The 16,775-nt window shown below is 40.5% G+C and overlaps 1 protein-coding gene across 2 annotated transcripts in view; it reads left to right on the top strand.

The window, feature by feature from the left end:
- Positions 1 to 16,775, top strand: part of cntn4 (contactin 4) — a 154,535-nt gene that overhangs the window by 67,925 nt on the left and 69,835 nt on the right. For both annotated transcript variants that reach the window (XM_033967008.2, XM_055221898.1), the window contains exon 6: positions 12,034 to 12,237. In XM_033967008.2, coding sequence (XP_033822899.2) covers positions 12,034 to 12,237 — 204 coding nt within the window. The remainder of the gene's footprint in view (positions 1 to 12,033; positions 12,238 to 16,775) is intronic.

The raw sequence follows: 16,775 nt of genomic DNA, 5'->3' as shown, positions 1-16,775 counted from the left end.
ATGTTACTTGTCTTAGTCAAATTATAAAATTTGACCACAACCTATAGACCGTTATTCATGATTATACTGGATGTTATTTTTGACCTTCCTGTACATGCTTCTTTGCCACAGTTTCATAGATGGATGGATTAACCCCAACTGGACAATGCAGCCGTGCAGACTCTCCCCCACTAAGCTAACTGTTTGTTTCTTCCAAATGTGCGGTCCACTTCCCTCCTGTCTGTCAGCGTGACTCCCACACTTCAGAAGCAACCTTGCCTGTCACTTTGGTCCTCTCTCTCTCTCTCTGCAGCATTCACATTAACGGCAGCCCAGCCGCACCTGCTGTGTAGCTCAATTACCGCCTTTAGTCCCCCACCCAGTGTCACTGACCTCTGTGCTCTAATGGGGATGGACCTATAACGGTTATAGAAATCACTGGCTCTGCTGTTTTTTCTATTTCTGTTTTGCCTTGTAGCCCATGCTTTGGAAGGCAGAGCGTGCACATTCCAACTGCTCATGTAAGTAAATAGGAGAGTGGTAACCCTGAGCCTGCAGCACAGAGCTCTTATGAAGGTAATGTGGGATGACAGTCGTTTTAACGCTGCTACCTGCTATTTGTTCCCTAAAAGTAATATCTTCTAAGGAGCCGTTGGCAGTTCGCCGGTTTGAAACTGAGACAAAGGGGGCTAGAGCTACTGAGTAAAGGTAGAAGCTTGTGATTTGTGAAAACAATGGTAAATGTCATAATGGCAAAAATAAATATTTGTCTTTACTAGTTTAAAACAAAATAAAATTTCAGTTCTGTCAAGTGGACAAAAGTTTTAGAGTGAAGATGTTTGCTGCTCATCCAACCGGCTTCTTCAGTTCTGGTCAGATTATTGGGGGACACTGCCTTATATCTGTCCGGAGGGCGGAGCTAGGGCTGAAGCTATTGATTATTTTAGTAATCGAGTAATATATTGATTATTTACTTTGATTAATTGAAGCATACTAACCATGCCCAAGCACAGATGGCCACTAAAAGCCACATAGTGTGAGTGCAAAACACTTTGGCCCACTTCCTCCAAACGGGCCAAAGCATGGCACAGTTGCCCACACACTATGTTTACGAGCTCTGTCTTGTGTGAGAGGCTAGAGGATAAGAGGAAAAATTGATTGAACTTTGCTCAAAATTCACTGTGAATCCACGCTCACCTTCAATAAGAACTGACTGACAGAAGTTTTGAAGCCTCGTCTGTTATCCTCGCTCTTCCACACCGTTGTTTAATCCAAAAAATCAGAAGTATCACAGTAGGACTAATATTTCCCTTACTATTTAAGAGATTTTTCATACTACTGGACTTTATTTCGCCGCTAAAATATTGGCACTTCTGCACCCCATAGAGGAAACAGAAGTATGTGATGTCACTGTAGCTCAGTTTGGTGGTGCAGGTGTGAGTTCTGGCCGTAGAACTCTATGTAATCATACTTTGATTCGTGTTCGAAAGTCCTATTGTGTATCTAAACTCATGAATCTAAAACACACTGCTCTCTCCACTGTTGTGCAGTCTGTGCTGTGCATGCTCCGTGAGGAAACATGCTCCGCGAGGAAACATGCTCCGTGAGGAAACAGGCACCACGTTTTTTGTGCAATCTGTGTGCTTCAGTTTCATGTGGTTTTAACAAATTATTATAAGTAAATCAATCATCAAGGTAATAAAATATGAATCAAAGGTTTTTCATAATCAAATTACTGTATTTACTCGATACATTTCAGCCCTAGGCATAGCTAACTATACTGAAACTAACCCACCTATTTGTTTACAGTTTCTGTTTGTTAGCCAGATATATTGAACTACACTAGGTGTGAACTGGGCCTGAATTATGTTTGCATAATCGTTCAGGCCCCTAAGGGGCGCTCTCATATTAGCATACTGGCTATCACTATTTTCCTTGTTTTGATTTAGGGCTAACATAAATTATGTTTAAGCCCCCCTTTCTTTTTCAAAGATGGATTGTCTTTCTTAACAAAAATAGCCTCTTTGCCCCTCTTAGACCATTCCTTCTCTCTGGCTAAGATCGTTATGTCACTCTTTTCAAAGTAGCGGTTAGTGGCTTAGAGATGGAGATGTAGAGCAGACTGAGGTCCTGAGCTGCTCTCTCGACGGTGTAGGTACATTCTCTTATGAAGTGGCTGTTTTGTTTCTTTTGTTCCTCCAGTGTAACGCTCACTTCAGTCTTCACTACACTGAATGAAGTACACCACATTTCTTTGTTTGTGGCTCAGGGTTTTGTCCTTTGTGTGAACCTGTTTCTGTCTTAAAGTTTTTGTAGGTTTGAAATAGACCGGAATGTTATGCTGTCTGAAAATCCTCTAAATCTTTTCAGACACACCAGCTGTGTGGGGAATAGTTACACCTTTTTTTCTCCTAGGTTCTGATCCTCTCTTGTATTGTTTTTTAGCGTTTAGATCTATTAAAGGCCCATTTTGGATATCCACAAGGTTTACTAGTGTAATGACAGAGGAAGTCAATTTAAAATGGAATAGAAATGGAAAATAAACTCTTTGAGAGTCAAACTTGATCAGAAATTCATATGTCATACTGGATAAACTGGGCTAAAAAGAATGCTATAGGTAGGTAATCTTAAGGTGTTTTTTATTCAGATATATGTTTATGCATGAGACAAGATCCCGTCCTACAGAATCTCCCAAGATAAAACTGCCACTGTATTTGTTTACATTTAGATTGGTTTTGATTTAGGTTAAATTATAGACTGTGTAAGGAAATGGACATAGCTAACCCGCTAGCCACCGTGTTACAAATAGGAAGTGAGCATGGGTGCTTCTGGCTCCATTGACTTTGCCTCAAATTCACTTTCCTTTGCAAAACCATGGCCACTCTCTCTGTAACTGCTGCTGTCAGGCTCATCATTCTGACCTTAAAATGTTTGTATTAACCCACTTCAGATGGTCCTCATGTTTTCATTTCAGTATTTTGTCCATAAATCAAGATATAAACATTAATAAAAGACAAATCAGGCTCCCTGAGGTCACCCCCATTTGTATTAACAACAGGTTTGATTGACAGCATTGCTAAGTGCCCGTCTCCTGCTAAACCAGAGGTGTGGGGGACAGTACCTTCAACAGCCTCGCTCTGGATTGGCTCTTTGGATGCTATGATATTCACGGTTGAAATTCCAAATATGGAACTTGGCTTCATTTGGTTGGAGCCGAACGCTATGGGCGATGTCACACTCCTTTAGTCCACTTCTTTGTACAGTCTATGGGTTAAATGTTGGCAAGTTGCTAATTAGGCCCGAGCCCCTACAGGGCGTAGGGCCTATTGCTTCCGCAACGATGAGTGCATGGGCGAAGCAGCACCGCAACCTTGCACAGACTCCTGTGTCCTAGCAACCCATGCCGTAGGCATGGGACATGAATATTTGTTCTTGCTAGCATGTCAGCGTCAACATTGAGTCAATGGGCGAAGCCAATATCCAATTTAGCCAATTATCCAATTTATGATGATCCCTTTTATGGTTTCCGTGCGGCGAAGCCGCAAAATTCCATCAGAATTTTTGCAATTTTCAAAAGTCAAAATTTGCTCCCGTCTGCGCATGCAAAGTCCGATTTGGCTCAAATTCGAATCAGTTGTAAAACTTTCGGGCCTAAAGCTACTCATTATGACAGAAACTAAATTGGCACGATAGCGCCCCCTACAGAGCATCTAATAAATTTGTATGGAAGGCCAAAAATTTAGTTTTCCCACATGTTACCAAATTTGACACAAAATTCCATTGGGTCATCCCAATCAATAAAGTCAATCATACCTATGTCGTCTTTCGCACTGTGTTGCCATGGCGATGCGCCAAACTGCCAATGTTATCCTAATGGGAATCCTCTCAATTTTTCCCATTCATGGGAAAAATATTAGTTTCATGGAATAATGTGAAATTTGGCACAATGACTCTTCATGTCATCCTGATCAAAAAAGTCAATCAGACCCATGTCATATTTTTCACTGGGTTGCCATGGCGATGCGCGAAAGCGCCTATGTTATCTTAATGGGGAAATTTCAAAATTTTTGTACATTTCAAAGTCTTATAACGACTTATTACCGTCAACGAGGAACATAAAATTTGGCACAGTGATTCTTCAGGTCGCCCCCGACAAAAAAGTCCGAGGGGCCAAGTTTGTTTTTTGCACGGTGTTGCCATGGCGATGCCTGGAAAACCCATGTTTTTGCATTTTGTGCATCAGCACTTCCAATGTGTTTTGACTTGTTTGGTGACAAGTGCGGCCCAAAGCCGCAATAAAAAAGGGACAAGTGGTGCGTCAGCGCCACCCACAGGGAATGGCGGGTCGGCCGAGTGCGAAGCATGGCCCGCGAGGGCCGTTCGATGCCGCTTGCGGCTTTAATACTATATTTCAAGCCTTATTTAAAGTATGAAGTCAAAACTGTTACTGTCGCCTTCTGTGTCAAATATTTTTAAGATATGGGCCCCAGTGAAGACTTTGTGCCCTGCTTCATAAGATCTCAAAATCAGCTAAACAATTTTACTTTTTACTCTTTAAATACACTTTTAAACAGGTACTTTAATACTTTTACTTGAGTATCTTTTGGAATTTTACTTTTACTTCAGAATTCACCAGTGTCTTTCATAATAGTGACCAGTTATAGGTTTGGACTGTAAAACAATAAAACACAAATAACAGATATTTAAAAGTTTTATTAAGTCTTAATGCAGGGGTCAAAGGTCATGTGTGGAGCCGCCTTAGCGCTGGTAACGCCGGGGCCCCTCCTCTGCTTCTCCACTCCTCATTAGTCGAGCGGGTCGCTGTGCCTTTTGCTCCAGAGCAGATTTAAATTTGATCTTCTCCTTTTTTAGGGAGCTCACCTCCTCCTTGGACGACCGCAGCTGTGATGTCGAGCGTTCTTCTTTCTCGACTTCAGTAGCATCTCCGGTAGTGTTGATGCTTGCTCGGTTGTCCATTGTTAGAGGGGTTTTGTCGTCCCTCTGCTCCTTGGTTTTGACGCTCGTGCTCTGGACTGTCTCGCGGCTGCAGGCCTCTGGATCAGTCCAGTGTCGGTGTTTCAGGGCAGTGATCTCAGTGTCTTGTTCTTTCAGTGTCCTGCTCATCGCCTCCATGTTCCTCTGTGCAAAGGTCAGTGCGAGCTGTGTGTTCTCCTTCAGTGCACTGTGAAACTGCTCTCTGTTGTGTGCACTGGTGACACTATCCAGCTCTTTCTCCTTCTTCTGGAGCTTCTCCTTGACTTTATAGAACTCCAGCTCCATTTGAGCTGTAAAGTTGTTGGTGTTGTGAAGCTCCTGTTTCAGACGCATGTTCTCGTGCCCTGCTATGATGTAGAGGTTTCTCAGCTGTTTATGGGCGCTGACGTGGGAAAGCATCTCCTTCTCTTTTTCTTGGAGCAACACAGTGACTTTTTCTAACTCCAAGTCTGTGTTTGCTGTTGCCTTTTTGAGCTTGTGGAGCTCCCTTTTCACCCCCATCATCTCCTGCACTGACCCGAGATGCTTGATCCTTCTCTGCCGATGGTCCTCAGCCTCTTGACGCAGCTCTTTGTCCTTCTGTTGGAGGGCCTCAGTGAGGTTTTGGATCTCTCTCACACACACACACACACATATATATGTGGCCCTTAATGAGAAAAGTTTGGACAGCCTTGATTTAAGACCATGTGAGTGAAGGTCTGTTAAATATGTGAAAATGAAAGAAAACACAAGTGCAGTTTGTGATGAAGAAACAACAACAGATCAGAAAACAGAGTAAAATGGAACTTTCATATCAGTCGTTTCTAAAGATGATTGTTGCTCGATCTGTTTGTTCCTGCTTCCTCCATGACCGGCCCCTCACTCTGGAACATTTAGCCCACCTGAGTCTCATGTTACCTGGGTTAAACCTGACTGGCCTCTCCCTCTCTCTGAAGGAGCACCAGAGACAGAGAGAAGGAGAGGGAGAGAAAGAAAGAGAGAAGGAGACAGAGAGACAGAGAGAGAAAAGGAGACAGAAAGAAACAGGAAAAGAGAGGGAGAGACAACAAGACAGAGAGCGAAAGAGAGAGAGAGGAGAAGGAGATGGAGACAGAGAGAAGGAGAAAGATAGAGAGAAAAAGACAGAGAGAGAAAGGAGACAAAGAGACAGAAAGAGTGAGAGAGACCAAAATAGAGACAGAAATAGAGAAAGGAGAGGGAGATAGAGGCAGAGAGAAGGAGGAAGATAGAGAGAAAGAGACAGAGAGAGAAAAGGAGACAAAGAGACAGAAAGAGAGAGAGCGACAGGGAGAGAGAAGGAGACGAAGACAGAGAGAGAGAGAAGGAGAGAGACAGAGAAAGAAAGAGAGAGGGGGATGAGACAAGGAGAAGGGAGAGAGAGAGAGACAGAAAGAGACAGACAGAGAGAGAGAGAAGGAGAGAGAGAGAGGGAAGAAGAGAGGTGAGAGAGAGAAGGAGAAAGTGATATTAGATAACACTGGAGAAAGAGAGAGAAGGAGAAAGAGAAGAAGAGAGGCGAGAGAAGGAGAAAGTGACATTAGATAACACTGGAGAAAGAGAGAGAGAAAGAAGGAGAGAGAGAGAGTGAAGAAGAGAGGAGAGAGAAGGAGAAAGTGACATTAGATAACACTGGAGAAAGAGAGAGAGAAAGAAGGACAGAGAGAGAGTGAAGAAGAGAGGAGAGAGAAGGAGAAAGTGACATTAGATAACACTGAAGAAAGAGAGAGAGGGGGAGCAAAAAGAGAGAAGAAGAGAGAGAGATGAAGAGAGAGTGAAGAAGAGAGGGGAGAGAGAAGGAGAAAGTGACATTAGATAACACTGGAGAGAGAGAGGAAGAAAAGGAGACTGAAGGAGAGAGAGAGAGGAAAAGAGAGTGAGAAAAAGAGAGAGGGACAGAGAGAAGGAATGAGAGAGAAAAAGAGAGTGAGGGAGGGAGACAGGGAGACCGAGAGAGAAAGAGAGAAAAAGAGAGAGAGTGAAGAAGAGAGAGAGAGGGGAGCGGGAGGAAGCGAGTGAGGAAGAAAGAAGGAGATACATAGGGTCAATGGTGGACCCCGACGTCATTGTCATTCTAATGTTATTGGATATATTGTTTTTGCTAAAAATATTATTATTAGGCTCGAGCCCATAGAGGGCGTAGGGCCTATTGCTTCCGCAACGATGAGTGCATGGACGAAGCCCATGTTTTTGCATTTTGTGCATCAGCACTTCCAATGTGTTTTGACTTGTTTGGTGACAAGTGCAGCCCAAAGCCGCAATATAAAAGGGACAAGTGGCACGTTAGCGCCACCCACAGGGAGTGCCGGGACGGCCGAGTGTGAAGCACGGCCCGTGAGGGCCGTTCGATGCCACTTGCGGCTTTAATCTTGAAGTTGTATTTCATAAGAAGAGTTCTACAATGTAAAAAAAATATAAAATAATTCAAATATAGTGAGTTGAACCAAGTATATTATGTCAGGTTCTCATCTCATTCTCATGAATCTTATCTCATGGATGGTCTTACGTTTACCAATTGATGGCCTTTAACAGTTATTCAATAAGACTCTTCATCAGGTAAATGTCAACCCACTTTGAGATACTGAGGCATTTTGCGTCATTCCTCTGTGTTGCTTAGTCTAAAATCCTATGACTAAAACATTGCTGTGTGTTTTGTTGTGGAATCCTGCAAATGGAATTGTTTTAGTGCTTATTTCTTCAGGCTATGGAAAATTAGTTTAAAAACAGTTCATATTGTCCCAGCTCAGTGCGTACTACTCAGCACACATCCCTCCCACACATAATGACTGCTGTAATCACTAAATTATTCCTGCTCAAAGAGATGACCAATTTGTTGTCACTTAGCACATTTTGCCCACTAGCAAACATTGTGCAATTGGTCGATTAAAAATGCATATTATTTACCCACAGCGTTTTTGTATCTTTTATTAATAACAATAACGAGGTTGATGGTGACGGTTTTCCAAAGCGCTCTGACAGATGGAAGCTTGGACGCGACCCATATTGTACGTGTCCAGATGAATATGTATAGTGGTGGGAGTAGGGTTAGGGCCCCGGGGATGGTGTAGATCGTGGCTGAGAATTGGGGCCGCAGCAGGAATAGGAGAAGCAGGCCAGGCCACTCTTTGTACTGTTCACATTAATCACATTAAAGCTACAGGCTGACGTCAGTAACTGGAACGAACACAGCAGTCGGCCAGTTGTACTCCACATCTTTCACTCCCGTACAGGCTTAGATTTGAGCTGGGCCTGTGCAGTTAATTGAATTCCAATTGAGATTCAGTCATTTCTAATCGTCAATGATCAGCTTGGGAGAGAATTCAGAGATCTACTGCCAATTTTCTGTCAGTAAAAGCATGTGATTTAGAGAGCAGACTTACTTGGTACTGGGAAAAAAGGCAAATTCTTCCTTCCCCATATTGATTTGATTATGTTTGTTTTAATAAGGAAAAAATAAGAAATAATGAATAATGATTAAATTGGAAAGTGATCAATCAGTATGAGGAGGAGAAAAAAGTGAATAATTGTGTTGGTCGTACCATTCTTCCTTGGCCAAAAAAAAAAAAAAGTTGCCACCTGGATTTAACTAATCAAATAGGTTGGGGGTTGCTGCAGTTGGTCAGGTCTAGATTCAGCAACAGTCTGTGCTCAAAGAATGAGGTCAGCTGACACCTGAATATACTGAATGACCAGGTTATTCCATCAATGGATTTTTTTTCTTCCCTGATGGCACGGACATATTCCAAGATGACAATGCCAGGATTCATCAGGCTCAAATTGTGACAGAGTGGTTCAGGAGCATGAGACATCATTTTCACACATGGATTGTCCACCACAGAGTCCAGACCTTAACCCCTTTGAGAATCTTCGGGATGTGCTAAAGAAGGCTCTGTGCAGCGTCAGACTACTACTACTATCATCAATGCAAGATCTTGGTGGAAAATGAATGCAACACTGGATGGAAATAAATCTTGTGACGTTGCAGAAGCGAAATTGAAACAAAGCCACAGTGAATGTGTGCTGTGACCAAAGCTAAAGGCGAAACAACGAAATGTTAGAGTATGTGAACTTTTTTTGCGGTGACTTTTTTTCAGGATGACACTCAAGATTGTTATAGTTAGAAAACGTACATGCATTTTGGGCTTAAAAATACTAATAAGTCAAAAGTGTAATTACATGATCTCAAATCTAACCGCAAGAGTACCCCCAGATCCCTCTCATGATCGTGATGAATACGATATGTTTTCAAATAGAAGGGGCTTTAGTAATAGTTATACTAAAACTTTCTAAGGTGGTTGTGCAAATGGGGGCACCACCAACCTTTCCACTAAGGGCACCCAAATGGCTTGCAGTGGCCCTGATATCCCTTATTATTTTATCATACAACTCCACACGGTATCACTCCACTTTCAGGTGGCTTGAGAGCGTCCTGCCTTCAGGCCCACGATCGAATTTGAAACCCCTTTTCTGTTGTTGCCGGTTGCCAGCGCCTTCAAGCACTCTTTATCTGACATTATTCTGGGCAGAGGAGGCCGGCTGTGGTGGGCTGTGGAGGAGACAGAATATTCACTCAGGCAGTGCGCTTTGAAACCTCTCTCATGGTTCTTGAAAGTGAGATGGCTTCATTCAATGTGACTTGTGCAAAGTGATCTTTAACCCGAGCTCAAACCACATCGGACTCTCCACGGACGACCGCTGACTGCAAATCTTTCTTTCAAATGAAATGAGTCACTTTATAATACGCACAAACAGTGTCTCGCCTTCAGGGGGCTACATCAATATGAAGCAGTTGGTAATATCTGTTTGTAAATGCCACCTGGATTCATGATCCTAGAAGTGAATTAATACATTTATATGTTGCTCACAAATGTAGCATTTTACACTTTATAGAATAGCAATTTTTAATAGTTTAGGAGCTGTAGTGACGCAATAAATGTTCGTGTTACTATTATTGTGAGAAGAAACACTTTTACACAACTATTCGCAATTATTGACACTGTAACCAAACCAAAGTGATCATTTTAATTCATTTCCATTCACATTTTAAATACAGCACCGTTCCATGTCACCACTGTTAATGTGGCGTAAACAGACAGAATAAAAGCAGCATTAGGTATACATTTTTTTTGGAGAAATTGGTTGTTTTTGCTGCTAAAATTGTGACGATTATTTTTTTTTTTTTTAACAATTTCTGATGTTGTATCTTCAGGCAAGAAACTATACCATTCTTATCTTTGAGTAAATGTGATAGAATCGTGAAAACTATAGTGAAAGAGATCACCCATGAAAACCACAACAGATAAGGATTTATAATGTTTATGGTACATGTTGTTTCCCCATATTGGTAAAGCGATCGCTGTCGTATGTATTTCTTCCTTTCCTCTCCTAAATGTCCTGCTTTTACACGACACCACATTGTGTAACCCATAAAATCAATGCTGCGGATGATTTTGAAGACTGTTTGGCCTGCTGTGGGAGACATCTCATTATATTTGCACTCTCAGTGGTATTGTGCTGTGCAGTCACACGGGTTTGAAGCACAGAGCCGGAGAGCAGGTGTGCAGCCAAAGAGCGGTGCGGGGGAACAAACAAACATGCCTTATCCTGCCTCCCAGTGACGGAGCCCCAGTGGAGCTCCATGGTGCCATTACTCTGAGCTGTGGTCCAAAGCCAAGTTAGGGTTTTACAGTGAGCCAGCGGGAAAGGGACACACGCAGAGATAAACGGCATGCTACCAGCACCTCCACCACCACTGTTTTGGTTAATTGCTAGTCCACTAACAAATGCTGGGGTTTGATTAAGCTCAGTGGGACAGTGGTTAGGAGCTGCCAGTTAGCGTGTGCCCAGTACCACTTTAAGCATTAGAACTCAGGTCCCATAGAGATACTTTTGGAGATGTATTTATACTAGTGAAAAACATGGGGTGCTCTGAATATACATAAGGTTTATATATGGTATTTATTTATTTTTATACCAGTAGCGCGCCGTGACTTATGGGAAGTCAAGCAAACCCTGGGTGGACATCAATATTTAGTCGACAACACTTTAATAACACCACTTTTTTAAACAAATAGCAAGAGAAGCCTAGATCTACATAGTTTATTAATATGTGTATATATTGGAGTGTCTTTGTCTATTTGTTTCTTCACATTTGTTCTACTCCTGCACTTCAATTATGTAGCTGAGCCTTAAGTGCTATCGTCATCTGTATAATTATCGTTATGCATCTAGAAACAGTATGTGACATATGACAGCTCTACTGATGTGTGATGCACTTACTACACAAAATGTACATTCATGAAGACATACGAACAAGTGCACTTATAATACAGCCTCATGTGTCACAAACGTCCTCTTTAACACCGCCCTATGTTAGAACAGTGCTCACACTCAACTCTTACAGATGCAAATCAAAGCCACGTCTTTCCTGAAAAAATTTTGTGTTGCGTTTTGTTTTGTTTTTCTGTATCTGTACCTTTAATTAACAAAACTGAGGACTTATTCCACCAATTCTGAAATGAGCAAGTTGTCCTTCAGGCTAGTGTGAGACAAATAATTGCAAAATGACACTTTGTCTGGTTTGCACACATTGCGAAATCCGGAAGTTTCCAAATCCTCTAGCAGGCCTTAGTCCCAGCTGTGCATAATATCTCCTTAAAGCTCGTACGTCAAAGGAAATGCATTTGAATCTAAATGTTGTGTACTGAATGAATGTGCAGATTGAATTGAATTGCTTGTGGAATGTCACTTTACAGTCAAGCTAAGATATATTTCTAACTCATGTACATTTTAAACATTTCTCAGGCCATTTTATTTGATCTTTCCCAACAGATATGTTTTAGTTTCAGATTTGTATCGTTTAAATAATGAGGTGAACAAGGATTTTGTGATTACTAGGCTGTGATGCCTCCTGTTTTTGATCCTTGTCACACAGTAATTAAGCAGCATGAAAGCTTTGTCCACATCAATGCCAATCCTGATATGCCGGTTCTTAATAAGAGGGGATAATTAGTTCTACCGTTAGCACTGAAACTCATATCTCTCTTGTTCTTCCTCCCTTAGATCTGGTATTCTCCTGGATTTTTAACGAATACCCCACCTTTGTGAAGCAGGACACACGGCGCTTCATCTCTCAGGAAACGGGGAACCTGTACATCGCCATGGTGGAGCCCTCTGATGTGGGCAATTACACCTGTGTGGTCACCAATACTGTCACTAAGAGCAGAGTGCAAGGCCCGCCTACTCCGCTGGTCCTGCGCAGTGACGGTGAGTTAATCATCCACTAATGAACTGCAGGTACATAACACACACAATTCAGTCAATGTGCATAGTTCTTTAAAGTAAACTGGCTTGTTTTTCTACTGCTTGCACCTACCTTTACCTAGGAGACACTGGACTTTATTACGGCCCAGATATTTATCAGAATCCTTGCTACGTGCAGTGAATATTTACCACGCCTAATTTCTACCGCAGTCCACATCTCACTTTGTCCATACTGTTGCTATTTTCTGACACCATGACAACACAACTTATTACAAGACCGGAGTTTTATTAAAATGAATTCACCTATAAATTATGCATTCTCCACATCATTGTAATCCTAGCTTGAAATCTGTGAAGCAGGACAAGTGGATTTAAGAAGCTGGAGGGAAATCTAAAGGTTAATTATGTCCGCTTTTGCTAATTCCACGGTGTCCTTTTGCATAAGGCAGGGCAGCTCTTGGCCTGGCCTTATCAGAGCTGTACACACAAAGGTCAGTGTCAGCGGCTCGTCTAATGCAGCTCTGAGTGTGAGCCTGCTTCACATTATGTCACTGTAATGCAATACACCGAATACAAGATGGAGCACGAGTTATTTATACGTTTATTTGTTCTCTGACATTTGTGGTTAAGATGTGGCAGGGCTGCAGGATTAAGTGCATTATCTTTTATCAAATGCTTTTTCATCCAGCGTACGACTTTTATGCTTTGTTGAAGAAAATGCGAGGCAAAAATCATAAACACGATTATTTGGCTCTTCACTCAAATCATTTTTTAAAATTATTACTTCTATTCTGTTCACATTTACCTAGACTGTAGACTGTAAATGAGACGAGTGGCTTATTCTGATTTTTTTCATTTAATAAATTAACTTCTGCATTTTCAATTATAACATTTTTATATTTGAATAGAGCAATAATTAAAATCACAATTATACTGATTACTTGCATCGCTTTAAAGTAAGCATTGATCTGACTGCAGTATAAAACCTTTGACCCGTCTTGCGGTCCCACTATCGCTGCTTTCACACTTATAAACACATTACATCAAAACTGGGATTAAACCTGGACTAAAGCCAGAATTTAAACTGGACTGGAACAGTACCAAACCAATTCTACATCAGGACAAAAGTGAGCTCAAACAAGGACCAAACCGAGTGTGAAAGCGCCCTAAGTAACATCGCAACAACACTTTTTCAAATCTTGATGAGTATAAAATATCAAGTGAGATTACTGTGAGAATATAAATATAAATACGTCAAGGCCAGACAGCTTTTCTTCACTACCAACCCACATTACAGAGCTAAATCGGCTTTAAGTGCTCACTTTTATGAATGGCTACTGTAGTTAGATTTAGTTTATTTTTTCGCAACACTTTATAATAACTGCACTGTTCACAGCTTTAAGCATGAAGAGACTTAATTGAAACGGTATTAAGAATCAGAGTCAGGCTTAGTAACGAGGGTTGGAAGTTATTTATTAGTGTTATAGTGTAGATACTAAGGAAGAGACTGGATACTTAATACAGACTCCAATATCACGTACAAACATTAAATTGTAGTACCTTCTTGTTTCTTTCTTTTACATTAAGTCCATGTCCATCTCTATGTCGAATGAATTAGATGCTGTTCCCGCGTGATACATGGAGTTATAATGGTGCAACTAAACCAACTCTATTCCTTCGAAGAGCTGGTCCCTCTTTACAAATAGTAAACAAAACAGAAAGCCCTCACATCACTGTGCAAGTCCTAAAAATAAGCCATTGGAACCGTCAAACAGATGTAACATTCTTGACCTGAATGAGCTTCCACGTCTATAAAGTCAGGAGGAGTTACCATCTCCTCTTAGATCCTCACCGTACATCACACAACAAAGTCAAAGTAATTCCCTTGTCCATAAAGATATTACAAAATGTGGAAAAGATGGCAACAAGTCCCTGTTACAACCCCTGATCAATCATGAATCAGCGCAGCCTCGGTTTGTAAGGGAACAGCGTCCTTCACCGAATAAGACCAGCTCCTCATCGGTTCGTCTATGGTTCGCCATGTAACCGTCCCACAGACTGAAACCAGAGCTCAGGTATCACACATAGTTAAACATCAGCAGTCCGAGGTGTTGGTAAGTGACTTGAAATCACTTATAAACACGGTGCTAAAGTCTGGAAAACAATGCGTAATGTCAGGTGCAATTCCATCTCCCAGTTTCAGTGACATGAAGGGTTATTGCAGCGCTTTAGGAATTCCTTTTGTGGATATTTTTTACGGATTCTGGAAGAGGGATAATCTATTTGCCCATTTATTTAAATAGGGCCAGAAAAAAACAGTTGTTTGACAATATCACAAGTCCTTATGTATAGGATAAACAGCACCTACCAGCTTAGATTCGACATTAAAACCAATTAATGTGCAGATTTCATGTAGAATATCCAGACATGAATGAAATTATTGGAGGTATTTGAGGCCATGTAGCTTAGTTGATATTAATATTACTAACAAACCTAATTCCCAGGCGCCAAATCGATCCCAATCAATCTCGAATGAGCCTAGACTAATTATATATGTATGGATGTATGTACTATCACATCTAAATTATATTACATTGAAGTCTGAGCAAATCAAACAGATTCAGATAAATTTATATTTTCTGAAGCCTGGCCATCAAATAAAATAAATCAATGTTGAAAATTACAATGTTTTCTTTGTTGTAACAGGTAATCTAAAGGAGGTGGTGTTGCTGTTTATCTTAAAGACTTTCTTTTCTCCTGCTCAAAGCCAAAATATTCTGAATATCTGTTGTTGGCTATGTAAATGATTTATACAAACATTGGCCATTGCTGTTGTTTTATTGTGCATCTTCAGCACCCAAAAATGCCCCTAATGATCTTTTTGTGATGCTTTCTAAACTCCTGATAATGGGCGAAATAAATATTAACTGGCCGAGGGAAGTCCAGAACTTTGAAAGGCCGATGCAATGTCCTGAAACTCACAAATATTTTCTATTCTGACTAGACCTGACCCTTTATAAAGCCACTGTCATTAACATAATAATCAACCAATAACAACCAAACCCCATAATTACAAGACAAATGGTGTTTTCCCACTGAAGTTTAGCAACCACTGTTCAGCTGGGTGTATTCCAAAATCCAAAAGTTAAAAAGACACATCCAGGTGTAAAGGGGTGAAGATCATATAAACATTTAATTGAGTAAGACTTCATTTCTGACCTGATATTGGGTTAACATCAGCATACCCCGACCCTGATATGGTCTTTATTAAAAAATATATATATATTAAATTGCAGACCGACATGCACCTAAAAGAAAAATTTAAATGTCTGTGTTGAACCAAGGATTGTTAGTTTTTTTTACTGAGTTTAATTAGAAAAAGAAATGCCTGGAAAACTGCACACACAACTACATCAGATTTGGATTGGGCATTTTTTTTGTGGAAAAAAAAAGAAAGAAATATCTCTTTATCAACAGAAAGGCAAACACTTCTTACTTCAGGCCTGCACTGATAAAGAGTCACGGAAATCCAGCTCTAAAGGACAGTGAGATCCCTCTCAGAACCTAGTATTTATACATTACCAACCGATATTTTTACTGGGTTTCACTGTCCTAAAGGGGAAATATGTGATGGTTTTAATAGGCATTTTATCTCTGCATGTGATGTTTTGGATAATAATGGTGATCCTTCTGATCTTAAGTTGAATCTGAACCTCTGGCAGAGAGCAGTCACATTTTCACTTTAAGACCTTTCACTTACATCGAAGTCTTAAATGCTCTCCGCTCCATAGACCCAAAGTCTACAGGAGCTGATGACCTTGATCCAAAACGTCTTTGCATAAAGGTGGGACAACTAAACATGTAAATCATTTCTGGCCAAAATCTAAATGACCTTCTTTTGCTAAAAATTTTAAAAAGTCAGTTCCAAATCAAGTTACAATTTATTTAAATAAATGCTTCAGAAAAGGAGCATAGTGTCACTACAACCACAAAAGTTTTACAGGATATTTTCATTTTTTTAATGAAAAACAAGATGTGTAGCTGTTAATTGATTTAACTAAAGCTTTTGATTCAGTAGAACACAAAATCATCTTCAAGCCCTTGAATCACATTGGATTTGACAATGCTGCAAGTAATTGGTTCTAAAATTATCTTTCAAACAGAACTTGGGCAGTAGCAGTCAATGGGTTTATTTATTCATTTATGTATTTTATTTAAGCAAAGGAGTACCCCAAGGCTCAATTTTGGGCCTGCTATATTTGTTTAATTCCATTGTTTGCAATTAAAGCCTCATACATTTATCCCAAAATTACCTCAAAAAATCTTACATTATTGTTGAATTAAAAAAAAGTGATTGGTGTCACTACTGCACTTTAATAATCTGGTTTATCACTAGATTATTAAATGACCTGCACCTGTTTTTAATATTTTAAATGGACCTATATAATTATTTGTTTTGTTTGTATTGGTCTGTATTTTAAGAGTCTGGTACTCTCATTGGGTTCTCCCTATATAAATAAATACAAAAATCTGGTGTTATG

Source organism: Periophthalmus magnuspinnatus, chromosome 5, assembly GCF_009829125.3.
Source record: "Periophthalmus magnuspinnatus isolate fPerMag1 chromosome 5, fPerMag1.2.pri, whole genome shotgun sequence".
In the NCBI taxonomy this organism is placed as follows: Eukaryota; Metazoa; Chordata; class Actinopteri; order Gobiiformes; family Gobiidae; genus Periophthalmus; species Periophthalmus magnuspinnatus.
The sequence above is the reverse complement of the archived record's forward strand: the minus strand, read 5'-3'. Positions and strand labels throughout refer to the sequence as shown.